General features: G+C 50.3%; 1 protein-coding gene across 9 annotated transcripts in view; it reads right to left on the bottom strand.

The window, feature by feature from the left end:
• Positions 1-14,983, bottom strand: part of LOC105912013 (histone-lysine N-methyltransferase PRDM16) — a 28,001-nt gene extending 13,018 nt beyond the window's left edge. The window contains exons 1-9 of one of the 9 annotated variants that reach the window (XM_031567036.2): positions 14,557-14,983; positions 12,957-13,074; positions 9,683-9,884; positions 9,260-9,407; positions 8,381-8,669; positions 5,524-7,237; positions 5,137-5,224; positions 589-761; positions 98-175 (exon numbers count right to left, since the gene is read on the bottom strand). In XM_031567036.2, the coding sequence (XP_031422896.1) occupies positions 98-175; positions 589-761; positions 5,137-5,224; positions 5,524-7,237; positions 8,381-8,669; positions 9,260-9,407; positions 9,683-9,884; positions 12,957-13,074; positions 14,557-14,667 (2,921 nt within the window). In that variant the 5' untranslated portion in view covers positions 14,668-14,983. The remainder of the gene's footprint in view (positions 1-97; positions 176-588; positions 762-5,136; positions 5,225-5,523; positions 7,238-8,380; positions 8,670-9,259; positions 9,408-9,682; positions 9,885-12,956; positions 13,075-14,556) is intronic. The other 8 variants (XM_031567038.2, XM_031567041.2, XM_031567039.2 and 5 more) reach the window with 8 other exon arrangements.
• Between the last annotated feature and the right edge of the window lie 17 nt (positions 14,984-15,000).

Raw genomic sequence — 15,000 nt, 5'->3', positions numbered from 1 at the left:
TATTTTATGTGTGAATATAATGCATCCTTGTAAGTTTGTAAGTGTGCATATTTGAGTGTGTGTGTGTGTGTGTGATAGAGAGAAAGATAGGCCTTACCTGTAGGGTTGTTCCCCTGTGTGTGTCCGTAAGTGCCTGGTAAGGTTAGCCGATCGAGGGAAGATTTTCCCACAGTATCTGCAAAAGAGGCCAAGTGTGAATATAAGCTTGAGTTAAACTCACTGTGTCCAGCCACCTCTGCACCTTGTGACCCGTACATGTTACACTCACACCCCGTAAACATTCAAATATGAATTAGGACAAATATGAATTTTGTGCGTGTGTTTGTGAGGGAGAGAGAGAGAGGGAGAGAGGGAGAGAAAGGGAGAGAGAGAGAAAGAGAGACAGAGAGGAAGAGAGAGATAGACAGATAGACAGATAGACAGATAGAGAGAGAGATAGAAGGAGAGAGAGAGGGGGAGAGGGAGAGGGATAGATAAAGAGATAGAGAGAGAGAGGGGGAGAGAGAGGGAGGCAGAGAGAGAGAGAGATAGAGGGAGAGAGAGAAAGAGAGAGATAGAGAGAGAGAGAGATAGAGAGAGGGAACCTACCTGCAGGTGTAGCGCTCCTTGCCCTTGCGCAGGATGGCGTCGGAGAGGGAGGGCGGGGGTGAGCGGAAGTTGAAGAGGTGGTGTGAGGAGTGCTGCAGGGAGTTGGGCGCGTCCAGTTTCAGTGCTGCTCCGAAGCTCTCCAGCTTCTCAGTCATGTTCTCCATCGCAGACATCTGAAAGAGACACACACACAGAGGGGTCAGAGGTCAGAGGTCACCAGGGAGGAACGAGAGACACTTCCATACGCTTCTACCCTCCTTCATATACTCTATAAGTTTATATAAGTTCCTATATGCATGTCTGTATGATTGACTGCATGTGTATTGTCTAGTTTGTCTGTATGTATGTGTGTTTTGCCTACTTGTTTTTTATGTGTTTGTCTGTCTCTCTACGTGTAGTCCTCACTCTACCTGCTAACCTGTCTGTCTGACCACATCCTGACCTGCATCTGTCTACCTGTCTCTATCCATCTGTCCGTTTATCTGTCTGCCCATCTGCCTGTCTGTGCCAGAAGACGGAGCTCATCTATATTTCACGCGTGAGCCATATCCTGCTCCAGGTTCCCGTACTTCAAACAAAGCCCCACGTTCTCCTCTGCGCAGCCCTGCTAAGGTGACTCCATGGGACTGAGTCAGGGAGGGGCCCCTCTGTGAGAGGAAGGGGGCCCCGATCAGGTGACACCAAGCCCTGGGTCTGAGTCATGGTGTCCCTGACGGTGACCCTGATGGTGACCCTGATGGTCTGGAGGTGACAGCGCTGAGTTATGGGTCAGGGAGAGCAGCGGTGGCAGCAGCAGCAGCAGCACTCAGCACTCGGCTCTCAGCTCAGGGGGAGTTAGACGAGGCCAACTGCTCCACTTCAGCTTGGCAGGGGACGCGGCGGCCGCTAGCGAGAACTCAACACACAATGGCCTGGCATTTCCGAGAAAGAGCGGAGAGACACACACACACACACACACACACACACACATACATACGTATAAAGCCAGAGAGGACAAACACGCGCACACACACACACACACACACACACATTCACACACATGGAGTGAGTGTGTGGAGTGTCGGGTCATGGTGGAGTTTGACTCCAGAGAGCGAGGAGCCGGATACCTGCCCAACACAATGCTGCCTACTGGCTCCAGTTCACCTCACACCAGCGCTGAATGGGACGGAAAAGAAACGCTCACAGGAGACAGAGAGACAGAGAGAGAGAGAGAGAGAGAGGGATAGAGAGAGAGAGAGGGAGGGATAGAGAGAGAGGGAGGGATAGAGAGAGAGGGAGGGGGGAGCGAGTAGAGGGAGCAAGAGTGAGAGAATGGGAGGGGGAGAGAGAGGAAGTTGTCTATCAGGAGGTCGTGTCTCGATTGTGCTGTTTCGAGTCACCCCACTGACCTGTGGCACGTTTACAGTCACCAGTCTCCCCCTCACCCCCCCCCCCCCCCCGGCGCTACTGTCCGTAACTCCATGCAGTCCACCCCCCCCTGGGGCCCTGAGTGAAGCACCTCACTGGGTCATTCACAGCAGAATCAACCCCCACCCCCACCCCCCCCACCCGGCTCCCTGAACACAATATAGTTTGAGATAGCCCTGGCTGATACAGTGTCCCGGATCGCGCCCAGAACAAAGGCTCTACTGCGCGCCTCCCAGGAAGGACGTGAGCGGCCGGGGTGGGGGTGGGGGTGGGGGGGCAGAGACATGGAGACAGACACACTGGCTCAAGTCATTCGTCGCCGCGCTGGGGTCTAGTGGCAGCGGCGGTACCGCGCGATTCCGTCATCGGACCGATTTGGGCCGCGGCATTGTTGTTTGGCGGAGGAGAGCTTGGGATCGGGGGGGGGGCGTCGGCCTCTTTGCCATCGCTGTGACATTACAAGCTTCCTCTCATAGAAACCACACAGGTAACCAATCAGGGAGCGGCAGGAGGACTTCCAGTCCATTCACAACAGTGAGATCACACTGACAGTAATCTCATTCTGAAGAGTGAAATCACACTTACAGTAATCTGATTCTGATGAAGAGTGAAATCACACTTACAGTAATCTGATTCTGATGAAGAGTGAGATCAGTACTGACAGTACTCTGATTCTGAACAGTGAGGTCAGTACTGACGGTACTCTGAATGAATCCGTTGCACTCTAATTCTCCTCTCCCCTGTCTGCACACAAACAACAGCTCCACTCACAAAGATGCTTCCTCCCAGGAGATATAGATAGTTCTCTGGTTTCCTATCTGTCTGAGAAATTCAGATCCGTGCTTGCACACAAGGACACACACACACACACACGTACACACACACACACACACACACACACACACACACACGTACACAGAAACACACACTCACATTCATACAGAGCGTAGTGAAGGTTGCGGAGGCCTCTGGAGAAGGAAGGAAGCCGAGAACGAAGCCAGTAAACACAAACACAAACACAAAAACAAGCACAGCGCAGCGTCTGGATCTTCATATCTACACTACGGCGCTCACCCACGAAGACCTCAGGAATGCCAGCTGTCCCTATGCCACCCAGTTGGCCAAATGAGGGGTGGTGTGTGTGTGTGTGTGTGTGTGTGTGTGTGTGTGTGTGTGTGTGTTCAGGGAGAGAGGGCTGCTGCTGAGTTGTTGCTGAGCACCATTGATAGGGACCCCGATCTCCAGGTCAGATAGCGCGGTTCCCAACAAGAGGGGCCATTCTGCTGGACACAAACACAGGAAGCGGCTGATGGACGCGGCGACATTATCTGGCCGGCCAGGGGAGAAACGGCACGGGAAGTTATTAGCGGCGCGCTTCGCCACGGCAGCGAGGGGGGGGGGGGGGGGGGGGGGGGGGGGACAATGCCGCGGCTAAGTTTAGGCCCCGCCGCCGCGTGGGACAGCAGCAGCAGAAGCCGAGCGGAGCTGAGCGAAGTGGCGCGGCTCGAAAAAGGTCATTATTAATAATGCTATCATCATTGTTATCGGAGCTCAAAGGTGGGAATAGGGCTGGACGGGCCTCACAAACAATCCGCCGCAGAGGAGGAGGGAGGAGGGAGGTGGAGGAGGGAGGAGGGGGTGCTGAGATGCTTTTCAAAGACTCAGAGATAATGCTGTGAACCACGGCTTTTTTGGCCACCATAGCGTCACGTTTTTTTTTTATTTGTGTGTGTGTGTGGCTGCTGTGTGTGTGTGTGTGTGTGTGTGGCTGCTGTTTGGAGCATGTTGCAGCGGTGTGTGTGTGTGTGTGTGGCTGCTGTGTGTGTGTGTGTGTGTGTGTGTGTGTGTGTGTGTGTGTGTGTGTGTGTGTGTGTGGCTACTGCTTGGAGCATGTGGCATCCTAGTGAGGCACTGAATGCTGGGAATGAAGAGCTTAGACCTGCACTGGGTCAGTTTCTCTCTCAGGGGCCCAGGGGAAAAGAGAGATGGAGAGACAGACCGAGGGAGAGAGAGACGGAGAGAGAGATAGGGAGAGAGAGAGAGAGATGGAGAGAGAGGGAGAGAGATATGGAAAGAGAGATGGAGAGAGAGAGAGACGGAGAGAGAGATGGAGAGAGAGAGGGAGAGAGAGAAGGAGAGAGAGATGGAGAGAGAGATAAGGAGAGACGGAGAGTGAGATGGAGAGAGAGACAGAGAGAGGGAGAGAGAGATGGAGACAGAGAGAGACGGAGAGAGACAGAGAGAGAGAGATGGAGACAGAGAGAGACAGAGAGAGGGAGAGGGAGAGACGGAGAGAGACAGAGAGACAGAGAGAGAGAGAGAGGGAGAGAGAGAGAGGGAGCGGTGGACAGAGGGAGTGAGAGTAAATCATCATGGCCCTGTCCTCCTCGCGCCCAGGCCCATGTGCTATTCATTTACAGTGAGCACAGAGAACAGCCCCTATAAATTAATGTGATGGTAAGTATCAGAAGCACACGGGAGGACAGGTAAATGGCAGTGTAATGGGATCCCCTGTGTGAAAGCATATGTGTGTGTCTGCTCGGGAGTGTGTGTGTGTGTGTGTGTGTGTGTGTGAGTGTGAGTGTGTGACAGTGAGAGTTAGTGTTAGTGTGTGTGCATATGTGTGATTTACCAGGAGGCTGGGTGAGTGTGTGTGTGTGTGTGTTTTGTGTGTGTGTGTGTGTGAGTGTGTGACAGTGAGAGTTAGTGTTAGTGTGTGTGCATGTGTGTGATTTACCTGGAGGCTGGGTGAGTGTGTGTGTGTGTGTGTGTGTGTGTGTGTGTGTGTGTGTGTTTTGTGTGTGTGTGTGTGTGTGTGTGTGTGAGTGTGTGTGTGTGTGTGTGTGTGTTTTGTGTGTGTGTGTGTGTGTGTGTGAGTGTGTGTGTGTGAGTGTGTGTGTGTGTGTGTGTGTGTTTTGTGTGTGTGTGTGTGTGTGTGTGAGTGTGTGTGTGTGTGTGTGTGTGTGTGTGTGTGTTTTGTGTGTGTGTGTGTGTGAGTGTGTGTGTGTGAGTGTGTGTGTGTGTGTGTGTGTGTGTGTGTGTGAGTGTGTGTGTGTGTGTGTGTGTGTGTGTGTTTTGTGTGTGTGTGTGTGTGTGTGTGTGTTTTGTGTGTGTGTGTGTGTGTGTGTGTGAGTGTGTTACCTGAGGGTGGAAGAGCAGGGGAGAGGGCCGCAGGTACTTCTCCTTCAGTGCACTCACAGGGTCAATCAGCTTCCTCTTCTCCACCCTGCTGGGACAGCAACACCAAGGGTTACGTACGAGCGGAGGTCAAAGTTCATTCACTCATCACACAGGCCAAGCCAACTCAGAGACCTTCATTTCAATTCAATTCAGGTCAACTCAGTGAACTCAAAAGTAAAACTAAGGTCAAATCAGCTAAATAAAGGTTCAATTCAATTCAACACCGCTAAAATCAATTCAACCCAATTCACATCAATTCAACTTCAAACTCAACCTCAGCTCAACTTAACTTAACCTAGCCTTAACTGAACCCAACTCATCACAGTTGAGATGATTAGAGGCACAAACCTAGTCGTGTTGAAATACCTGTAGATTGGGTCCATGAAGAAGGGCGAGGGCTTGGCGTAGTGGAGGGAGGTCTGCTGGGGTGGGGGGGCCTGGTGCTGGGACAGGGGGTGCTGGTGGAGGCCGTGTGATTGGCCAGGACCCTGGAGCTCGTCCTTGCTGGGGTGTTTCCCTCCTCCTCCACCTCCACTGCTGCCGCCGCCGCCGCCGCTGCTGTTGCTGCCGTACATGTGGTTCTTGCGCTGGTCGCTAGGGGGCGCCGTCGGGCCTCCGTTGTGGCCGGCGCGGCTGCGGCTGCCGATGCTCAGGTCCAGAGGCTGCTCCTCGCCCGAGAGGAGGGGCGTGCTGCTGGGCGGGGCCGCCTTGCTCACAGGGGGCGGAGCCGGGGGCTTCACCTCCTTGGGCTTGGTCGTGAGGTCGAAGGGAGACTCGGCTCCGCCCCCCGGGGTGGTGGGAGGGCCCCCGGCCCCAGAGGCCCCGCCCATCTTCTGCAGATGCTGCTGCTGCTGCTGCTGCTGCTGTTGCTGCTGCTGCTGCTGTTGCTGTTCGCGAGGCGATTTGGGCTCGGCCTTGAAGAACATGTTTGGGTTGAGCGCGCGGTCGGTGAACGGGTAGAGCGAGTGCGGGAAGTTGGGCAGGAACTGGAAGGGGAACATGGAGTGGTAGGGCAGCGAGCCCATCTTCTTCTCCTGCAGGCCCATCAGGCCCGGCCCGAAGTACTTCTCCGCGATGGAGGCGATGGCTTTGATGGAGTCGGTGGTGGCGCCGGTCGGGGGCAGAGCCTGCTCGTCCGGCGGCGGGAAGAAGGAATGCTGCGCCAGGAAGGGCCGCTCCGCGCCGGGGTTGGGGTGGGCGGAGCCAGGCACAGCCAATGAGCTGTTGCTGAGGTCATCCTGCTTGGCCCCTCCTCCTCCCCCCGCGGCCCTCTGCTCCGCCTCCTGCTGCTGCTGCTGGCGCTGCTGCCTGCGGCGCTCTCTCTTCTCGCGCTCGCGCTCGCTCTCCTCCGCGTCGCTGTCCAGCTCCGAGCCCGACGCCGTGTTCTCGCCCGTGGTGGTGTCCAGGTCCGTGCCGCTGGTGGTGTTCACGTCCTCCAGGTCGCTGGCGTCCGACGCGTCGCTCAGCTTGCTCTTGCCCTTGGCCTCGAATGCCAGCTCGTGTTTGCCCTCGCCACGCTCCTCCCCGTTGTTGTCGGCGGCGCCGTTGCCGGCGCTGTTGCTCAGGGAGTTGACCAGCGAGAGCGGGGGGCCGTCCAGCGGGCTCCGCGGCAGCTTCCCGTCGTGGTGGTGCCCGCCCATGTGTTTGAGCAGTGAGCTCGGGGGCAGCAGCGGGGGGCGGGGGTACAGCGACGGGAAGATGCCCGGGAAGCCGTGCGCGAGCGCGGAGAAGGCCGGGGCCGTCTGGGAGAAGGACAGCCCGCCGTGGTGGGCTCGGGACGGGAAGTAGTCTCCGAAGTTCAGGCCGGCGTGGTTGAGGCCCGGGTGCATTTTGGCCTTGGGCATGATAGGGCTGGAGCTGAGGGGGATGCCGGAGGAGAACATGCCCCCCGGGGTGTAGTGGTTCTTGCCCTCGCAGAAGCGGCGGTGCTTGTTGAGCGAGGAGGTGGTGCTGAACATCTGGCCGCAGTCCTTGCACTTGATCTGCGTGCGGCAGTCGGCGTGCATGCGCTTGTGCCGACACAGGTTGGAGAACTGCGTGTACGACTTGTGACACACTTCACCTAGACACAGCCCGCAGAAGAGAGGAGAGGAGAGGAGAAGAAGCAGGAGCGCTTACGGTTAGTTCAACCTCATCGACTGAATCCCACCCTCCTAAGCTTCATCAACAAGTGATACATGAACACATCACATGATCACATATCACTGTATCACTGTCTAACTGTAGCATGCACAGTCTGTTTCTCATTCAAAGCTCTAGCGCTGTCACTTAGCTTAGCACTTAGCACTGTGACTTAGCTTAGCACTTAGCTCCTGGCTAATCTATGGGTAAGTCAGTCTGCAGAACAGAAAACCAGCTGACACTGTTATTTTGCTATTACACACTATTACAACATTAGCAGATTAATCAAAGGGTTAAAAAAATCATAACTACATTTGCTTTGGAGTATGCATACATCTGAACACATATGCATGGATATAAACATATGCATGCATATATGTCACACCAAACATGTGAGAGTGCAGAGAGCAGGTAATAAAAAGAAAGCGTAAAAGTAGTAAGAAAGCGAGAGAAGAGAGGGAAGAGAGGGAAGAGAGGGAGCGACGGGATGAGACAGAGGAAGATGGCATCGATTCAGCGTCCATCAAACAGGATCAGCTGTGACAGAGACATTTACCTTTACATGTCAAATCTGCCCGAGCCATAGAAAAGGAATTAGAGGCCCTCAAGAAAGGAAAACACACACACACACACACACATACACACACACACACACACACACACACACACACACACACACACACACACACACACACACACACACACACACACACACACACAAGCAAAATCAACAAAGGATAGAGTGGGAGGTGTTAAGAACCAAGGCTTAAACCAGGAACAAGGAAAAGGAGGAAGGAGTGATGAAGAAGAGACAGAAGAGGAAAACAAAGAAAGAGGGGAGGAGGAAGAGGAGGAGGAGGAGGAGGAGGAGGAGGAGGAGGAGGAGGAGGAGGAAGGGGGCAAAAGGCGACCAAAACAAAATAAGAACAATGGCAAACAAATAAAAACAATAAACAAAAGCAAACTGAAGACAACCAAAAGAAGGGGGGTGAGGGGGGGAACGAAAAGAAAGCAAGAACAAAAAAAAATCAACAGAAAAATAAGAAAGTAATTGCTCTAGAATTGCATTGAGGATTGCTCTGACCTATAACACGACAGAGGTCACTGTCGTGGGAGTTTGAGGAAAGACTGGAGGCCTTTGGACACGGGAAATGATATCTTAGAGAGGATGCTGATGGTGGAGACTTACAGATGAACGGTTTGACACTGCTGTGAATGTGCTTGTGCTGCTTGAGGCCCGACGACGTGGCGAAGGTCTTGCCACACTCGGGGCACGTGTGGGCACGCGCGCCTACGTGCTGCGAGCGGATGTGGCGCTGCAGGTTACTGGGGTCTGTGAACACCTGCGCAGGTGAGAGGGCACGGTTAGGGATCTATAATTTGAAATTAGAGAAGGTAGAAGTAAACACAAAAATGAAGCATGACTTTTGTAGGCTATGACACTTTGTAGACTAGGACACTTTGTAGACTAGGACACTTTGTAGACTAGGACATTTTGTAGACTAGGACACTTTGTAGACTAGGACACTTTGTAGACTAGGACACTTTGTAGACTAGGACACTTTGTAGACTAGGACATTTTGTAGACTAGGACATTTTGTAGACTAGGACACTTTGTAGACTAGGACACTTTGTAGACTAGGACATTTTGTAGACTAGGACACTTTGTAGACTAGGACACTTTGTAGACTAGGACACTTTGTAGACTAGGACACTGTTTATGCACCTCAGATGGGAAGAATGCACACATAAATGCTAGCACTTGTTATTTTCATTTGATTCGCTAAACTGATTAAAACACTCAGTAGAACAGAAATTCTGCATGTGTCAGACTAAAATAATAAACACAGTAATAACAGTAATGATTGTTCTGCTTAAAATAAAAACTCTTTTCAGCAGTCTAAAAGGCATTCAGGAAGTGTCAGTGCTTGCGTGTGTGTTGTCATGGTAACTGGCTCCGTACCTTATCACAGTTTTCACATTCGAAGCGCTTGCCACTGTCGTGTGACATCTGGTGCCGTATGAGGTTGGACTTCCAGTTGAAGGCCTTGGGACACTGGTCACACTTATACTCCCTCTCCTCTGTGTGCACAATCATATGCTGACCCAGACTGGGGAACACAACACACACACACACACACACACACACACACACACACACACACACACACACACACACACACACACACACACACACACAGGGACAGAGAAAGAGATATACACGATTAAATGCAGTGCCTTGTTTATCAATGTGTACTATTATTAATGAAAACAAATAAACCCTCATAATATATCTAACTCAATACCACATAAATTAAGAAATGTGACATGCAAAGTGTTCCGCTGTATTGGTGTGTGTGTGTGTGTGTGTGTCCATTACACACACCTGTACTCGCTGGGAAAGACTTTCTCGCAGTCCTTGCACTCGTGGACGGTCTCGTCGTCGTCCTTCTCCTGCTTGAAGTCGTCGCCGCTGAGCGTGTCGAAGAGAGACGAGGCGCTGCCGCACTGGTACTTCTGGTGCCGACGCAGCTCCACGCCCGAGTTGAACAGCTCGTCGCATTCCTCACAGCGGTACATGTGCTCGTCTGAGCAACACAAACAAACAAACAAACAAACAAAGACAGACACATCAGTTAACATGTCATACGACCAATGTCCATCTATTTATAATGTATAGTAGCATATTTATTATCAATACATATAAATACAAAAATACAGCTGTGATTCATGAATTAATCACCACTTTTGTAAATCAAAAGGACCATAATCATTGTTGCTTTAAGAATAAAAAGAAACGTAAGCAGGCAACTGCAAGTCATCCAAAGTCAGGAAGTGAGGGGAACACAAATATTTTCCAGAGACAAATTGCTTTTAATCTTTTCAAATGACTCAAACGCACTCAGAAGAACATTTCTTTCAGGACCGTGTCTGCCATGCTACCTCGCATGCGGCCACACACACACACACACACACACACACACACACACACACTCCAAAGAACACCAAACATCATCAGCAGACAGAAATAATAATCTCAATAATAATAATGATGATGATTAAATCTATGAAGCCAGTCGTGCAGCGGCGGGTCAGGCTTTCACTGCGTGCCACTAATGACCCAAAGGCAGCAAATGGCTCCAGCTGCACCACGCCACGCCACGCCACGCCACGCCACGCCACGCCGCACTGTGCTGCGCTCACCACACACACCCAGAGCACGGGGCCACCTCATCCTCCCAGGCAGCCTGGACGGCCCTTTGTTTTTCCTGCGCAGTATTTTTTAATGACCAAGGTCAAACGAATAAAAGAAGAAAGGGGGGTGGAGGGGGGGAAGAGGCTTTTCTAAAGGCGGTATTCTCCTAACGGGTGCCAAGCCCAACAAGCAGTGCTGACTTATGGCTTTTACAGTTGAGTGGGAGGATGGCTGCCCCCCCCCCCCCCCCCCCCCCCAGTCTAACCCCCTAACACCCATACAGACACAGCTTACTTATGGGGGGGGGGGGGGGCATTAGAGTAGAGGGGGGGTGACCCCCACATGTCTGGACCTCAGCCCGTCAAATCCTTGGTGAAGCATTAAACCCGTTGCCTCCAAACATCAGAAACGCAAACACACACACACACACACACACACACACACACACAGAGTCTCTCTCTCTCTCGCACTCTCCTATAGGGTCACCGTCCATGTAGTGCACATGGGCTGTGGAGCACCTTGACCAGAGCAGCGGGAGCTAATGTTCCGTTCTCCTCTTAGAGACCCGTGGCCGTCTGCAGCCATCCTCCCCCCGCCACCCCATCTCTCAGAAGCAGCCCAAACACCGCGCCAAAAACATGTTACGCAGCACTTATGGAGCCTTCATGACATGCCTTATAACACTTCCAGTCTGTTCCATAAAAAATGGGCAGTGTGTGTGTGTGTGTGTAGTGAGGGTGGGGGGAGTGGAGAAAGCAAATGAGGGAAAGAAAGAAAGAAGGAAAGAGAGGGAGAGATGGCAGGAGGGAAAACAGAAAGGTTTTAGGTCATGTGGTGTAATGATCTGTTTTTTTTTTTTTTACTTTTAAATGTGAAGCCTAAAAATGCGGCGCAACTAAGGCATCGTTTGGAAGTCAGCAGCCATTACAGTTCTGGCTGACTGCTAAGGGTGATAGCGAAGGGAATGCAGCTGGGGAGAGAGAGAGAGAGAGAGAGAGAGAAAGAGAGAGAGAGAAGAGGGGGCTGAATAAAAATGATTTTGCCACATTATCTTTCTGTTCCATCAGCCCCCACTCAAGACGGACAGGAATGCGGGATAGTTGGAGAGAGGGAGCGAGAGGTGGAGCGCAAGAGAGGGAGAGAGAGAGAGGGGGAAAGAGAGAGGGAGAGAAGAAAGAAAGGAGAGACTAATAGCCCTCTCGCAGAAGTGGGGGGAACACAATTATGTGCAGTTTAGCAGTTAATCTGTGAGCATGGGCGAGGTCTCAGGAGGCTCCTCAAGCCCCACTCCAAATTCCAGCACCGATAAGCCGCGGGGAAAGGAGAGAAAAGACCAACTCTCCCTCTCTCTCTCTTTCTCTCTGTCTGTCTGTCTGTCTGTCTGTCTGCCATTCTTTCTCAGTATGTCTCATGAAAAGACATGGAAGTCCCCTCTTCACCCTTACCAAATCCTCACTCAAAGCAGAGGGGTCCTTCTCTCTCTCTCTCTCTCTCTCTCTCTCTCTCTCTCCTTCTCTCTCCCTCTCAGTCTCAATGCCTCTGAGGGGTCTGAGGGTATATATCTTTTAGAGCAAACATTATATGAATATTTCCAAATGTCTGGGGCCGGCAAGTACCCCAAGCTGCCGGGGTTCTTCTTTATAGTCCATGACAAGTCCACATAATCGTGACCCTCTTTCCCCATTCAACCCAAATCAAGAAAAACACAACACAACAGTGTACCTGACAACCACCCTTACTGAAACCAGATCACTGTTTCTCCTACGCTAGCCACCATCCTCCAGCAGAGAATGAACACTATCTGGAACATGATTTAATTATGGTGTCCACTAACGTCTGGTCCTCTATGTATCCACGACATGATTTTGCTCCCAGCCCAGCAGAAAGTCTATACTTTGTCTTTTCAACAAAATCGTTAAGGTCACTGTGGGTCTTGACAGAAAAAGACTGCGTTTACCATTTTGAAAATTGCAAGATTCCTTTATGAAATCAATAAATAATTGGCGAACGCTATAAAAATGATTTAAAGTTGCCCTTGCCCAATAACTGACCACCGCTGTTACTCAGTCATTCACCTCCATTGCGATTTAATTCGCACATCAATTTGTTAAATAAATGCATCGTCTATTTAGACTGAGGTATTGCACATCGATACGAAAGCACGATTGACCTAAACGGGCGGCTGGCTGTGACTCTAAATATTTTCTTCAGTCTTTGGCACATACCGTTTCAGCCCGACAAGGCCTGAATTCTCATGCATTAACACAACTACCAACGTTTAACCGACCAAGGCTATTTGAACTCCTGGCAAACGACACTCTAAATCTGTTAAAAAAGGGAATAGTTTTACGCTATTTTCACCTTCCTGGGAAATTACCATTTCGAGGGCAGTGTGTTGGCAAAGGTCTGCCGCACATGGAGGCACATCAGCACAAGTTTGGAGTTTGTTTAAAATTGTACTGACATGTATTCTCCTCACCTTCCAGGTTCGGGGCCATGGATCCTTCCGGAAAAACGCCGTCCTTCATATACACCAGCAGCTCCTCCCCGACCTCGATATCTCTGATGGCTTTATAATATATCTACAATGGAGGAGACAAAAAATGAGAAAGAGGAAGACATATTGAGTTTAATGCAAACATGGAAACGTTCAACGCAAGGACAAAAAAATAATGTATTATTATCATTTGCTGTTGTTGTTGTTATTTGCAGAAATGGCTTATTATACATAATTATCCTTCTTGTAGAATAAAATGTATTTGAGTCCATCTCTATTCCTACTGGAGAACCTCGGGTGTTTTTATTTTTCATTTTGTTTTATTCGTTACTGGAATTACATTCTGGAGGAAACTTAGATTGATACGTCAGTATAAATACTTCCAGTGACAACATTTTGTTCCATTTTTTGTTCTCGGATAAATCCTCTTTCTTCAATATGGAGACGGCAAAGTATTTTCACGGGAATATTAAATAAAAAAAATGCTTCTCCTATTTGTGAATTTGTAAATCAGTGAACAACAAATAAAATGAGTGAACAACAATAAACTAGCCTAATAGCTAAATTCGCTCACTGTGCGGATGCGTTTTGCATTCATTTGTATATGACACACATTTGGCATTCCACAATTTGGCCGAACATTAACCAGACTACATGTAATATTCCACCGAGCACGAATCCTTTGGGGTCGGGCTTTTTGCAGACGTTAACTCAGTCTCTGAGCAGTGTGCATATCAGTAGCATATTGGACCGTAGACCTCACAGAATGTTGATGTTCACGGAATCAGATGAAATGGTCATATCACACATTCAAATGTCATGTGCTGGCTCCTTATCAGTTGGCTTCAAAAACAGAAACTGGTCCGCGACAAGGATAATAACAGGTTACAATCCATTGAATTAGGGTGCAAACGTTTGTGGCAAATCAAACATTTTTAAAGCATTCAACAGTATTGACAGGTTGTAGGTTTTGGTGATGTAAAATAAATTGTCCAAACGAATTAATTATTATCCTGTCACCCATATGAAAACAATTTTGAATAGTGGTCATTGAATTCTTAATTTATGGATGCAATTTTATGTATAACCTACGAAACAGTGAAGATGCATTTTAGCAAGAACAATCGCGAAACATTATGATGCAAAGCCTTAATTCAATATATAGCCTCAAGGGGGCGCTCCACGCCAACTAACAAGCGGTCATTCAAAGATACAATAGAGACACAGATAGAATGGCAGAGAGAATGTATGTGAGAGTTAGCGGCTGATTGTGTGTGTGCGTGTTTGTGTTTGAGAGAGAGAAAGAGACGGGGAGAGGGAGAGAGAGAGAGAGGCATACTAGGAAAGAACAAACTTCATCCGAGACTTTTATCGGCCTTATGTTGTGACAACCTAGAAGCATGTCACTAAACTACTGCAGGCCGTGGGATGCCGGTACAAGAGTCACCTGACTTTGTTTACACAAAACAACAAAACAATTATTATTATTATTATTATTATTATTATTATTATTATTGCAGACTAAATTTAAGAGCTCGCACGCAGAGGATGTAATGGCTTGTCTGACCTTTTCGTTTTCCGTGAGTTGGTAGAGTTGGGGAAGTTGAGTAGCGGCAGATCTGAGCGCCTCCAGTTGCAAGAGCAGTTCTGTCCCGGTGGAGTTCACCACACAACCCATAGTATCAATACACTGGCTCGAGACGCGGCTCGAGGCAGGCTGGGCCCCACGGCTTCGCGGCGGTCAGCGTCTCGTCTCGTATCTGTCTGCCTCTCTCTCGCTCTCTCTCGCTCTCTCCCGCCCTCTCTTGCTCTCTGTCCCCTAGCGCCGCTGAGCTCTTCCTTGCGCAGATACCACACGCAGACACGGAGACTCACCACTCTCTCTCTCTCTCTCACGCGCACATTCTCTCTAGTCAGCTCGAGCGCGTCTTTGATGAGGTGAGTTCGCTCATTAGTGATTCCCTATCGCCCCTCGGAGCGCCCGCAGTTCACCGACAGCCACTCCTCCTCC

This window comes from Clupea harengus, chromosome 4 (assembly GCF_900700415.2).
Source record: "Clupea harengus chromosome 4, Ch_v2.0.2, whole genome shotgun sequence".
Lineage (NCBI taxonomy): Eukaryota > Metazoa > Chordata > Actinopteri > Clupeiformes > Clupeidae > Clupea > Clupea harengus.
The sequence above is the reverse complement of the archived record's forward strand: the minus strand, read 5'-3'. Positions and strand labels throughout refer to the sequence as shown.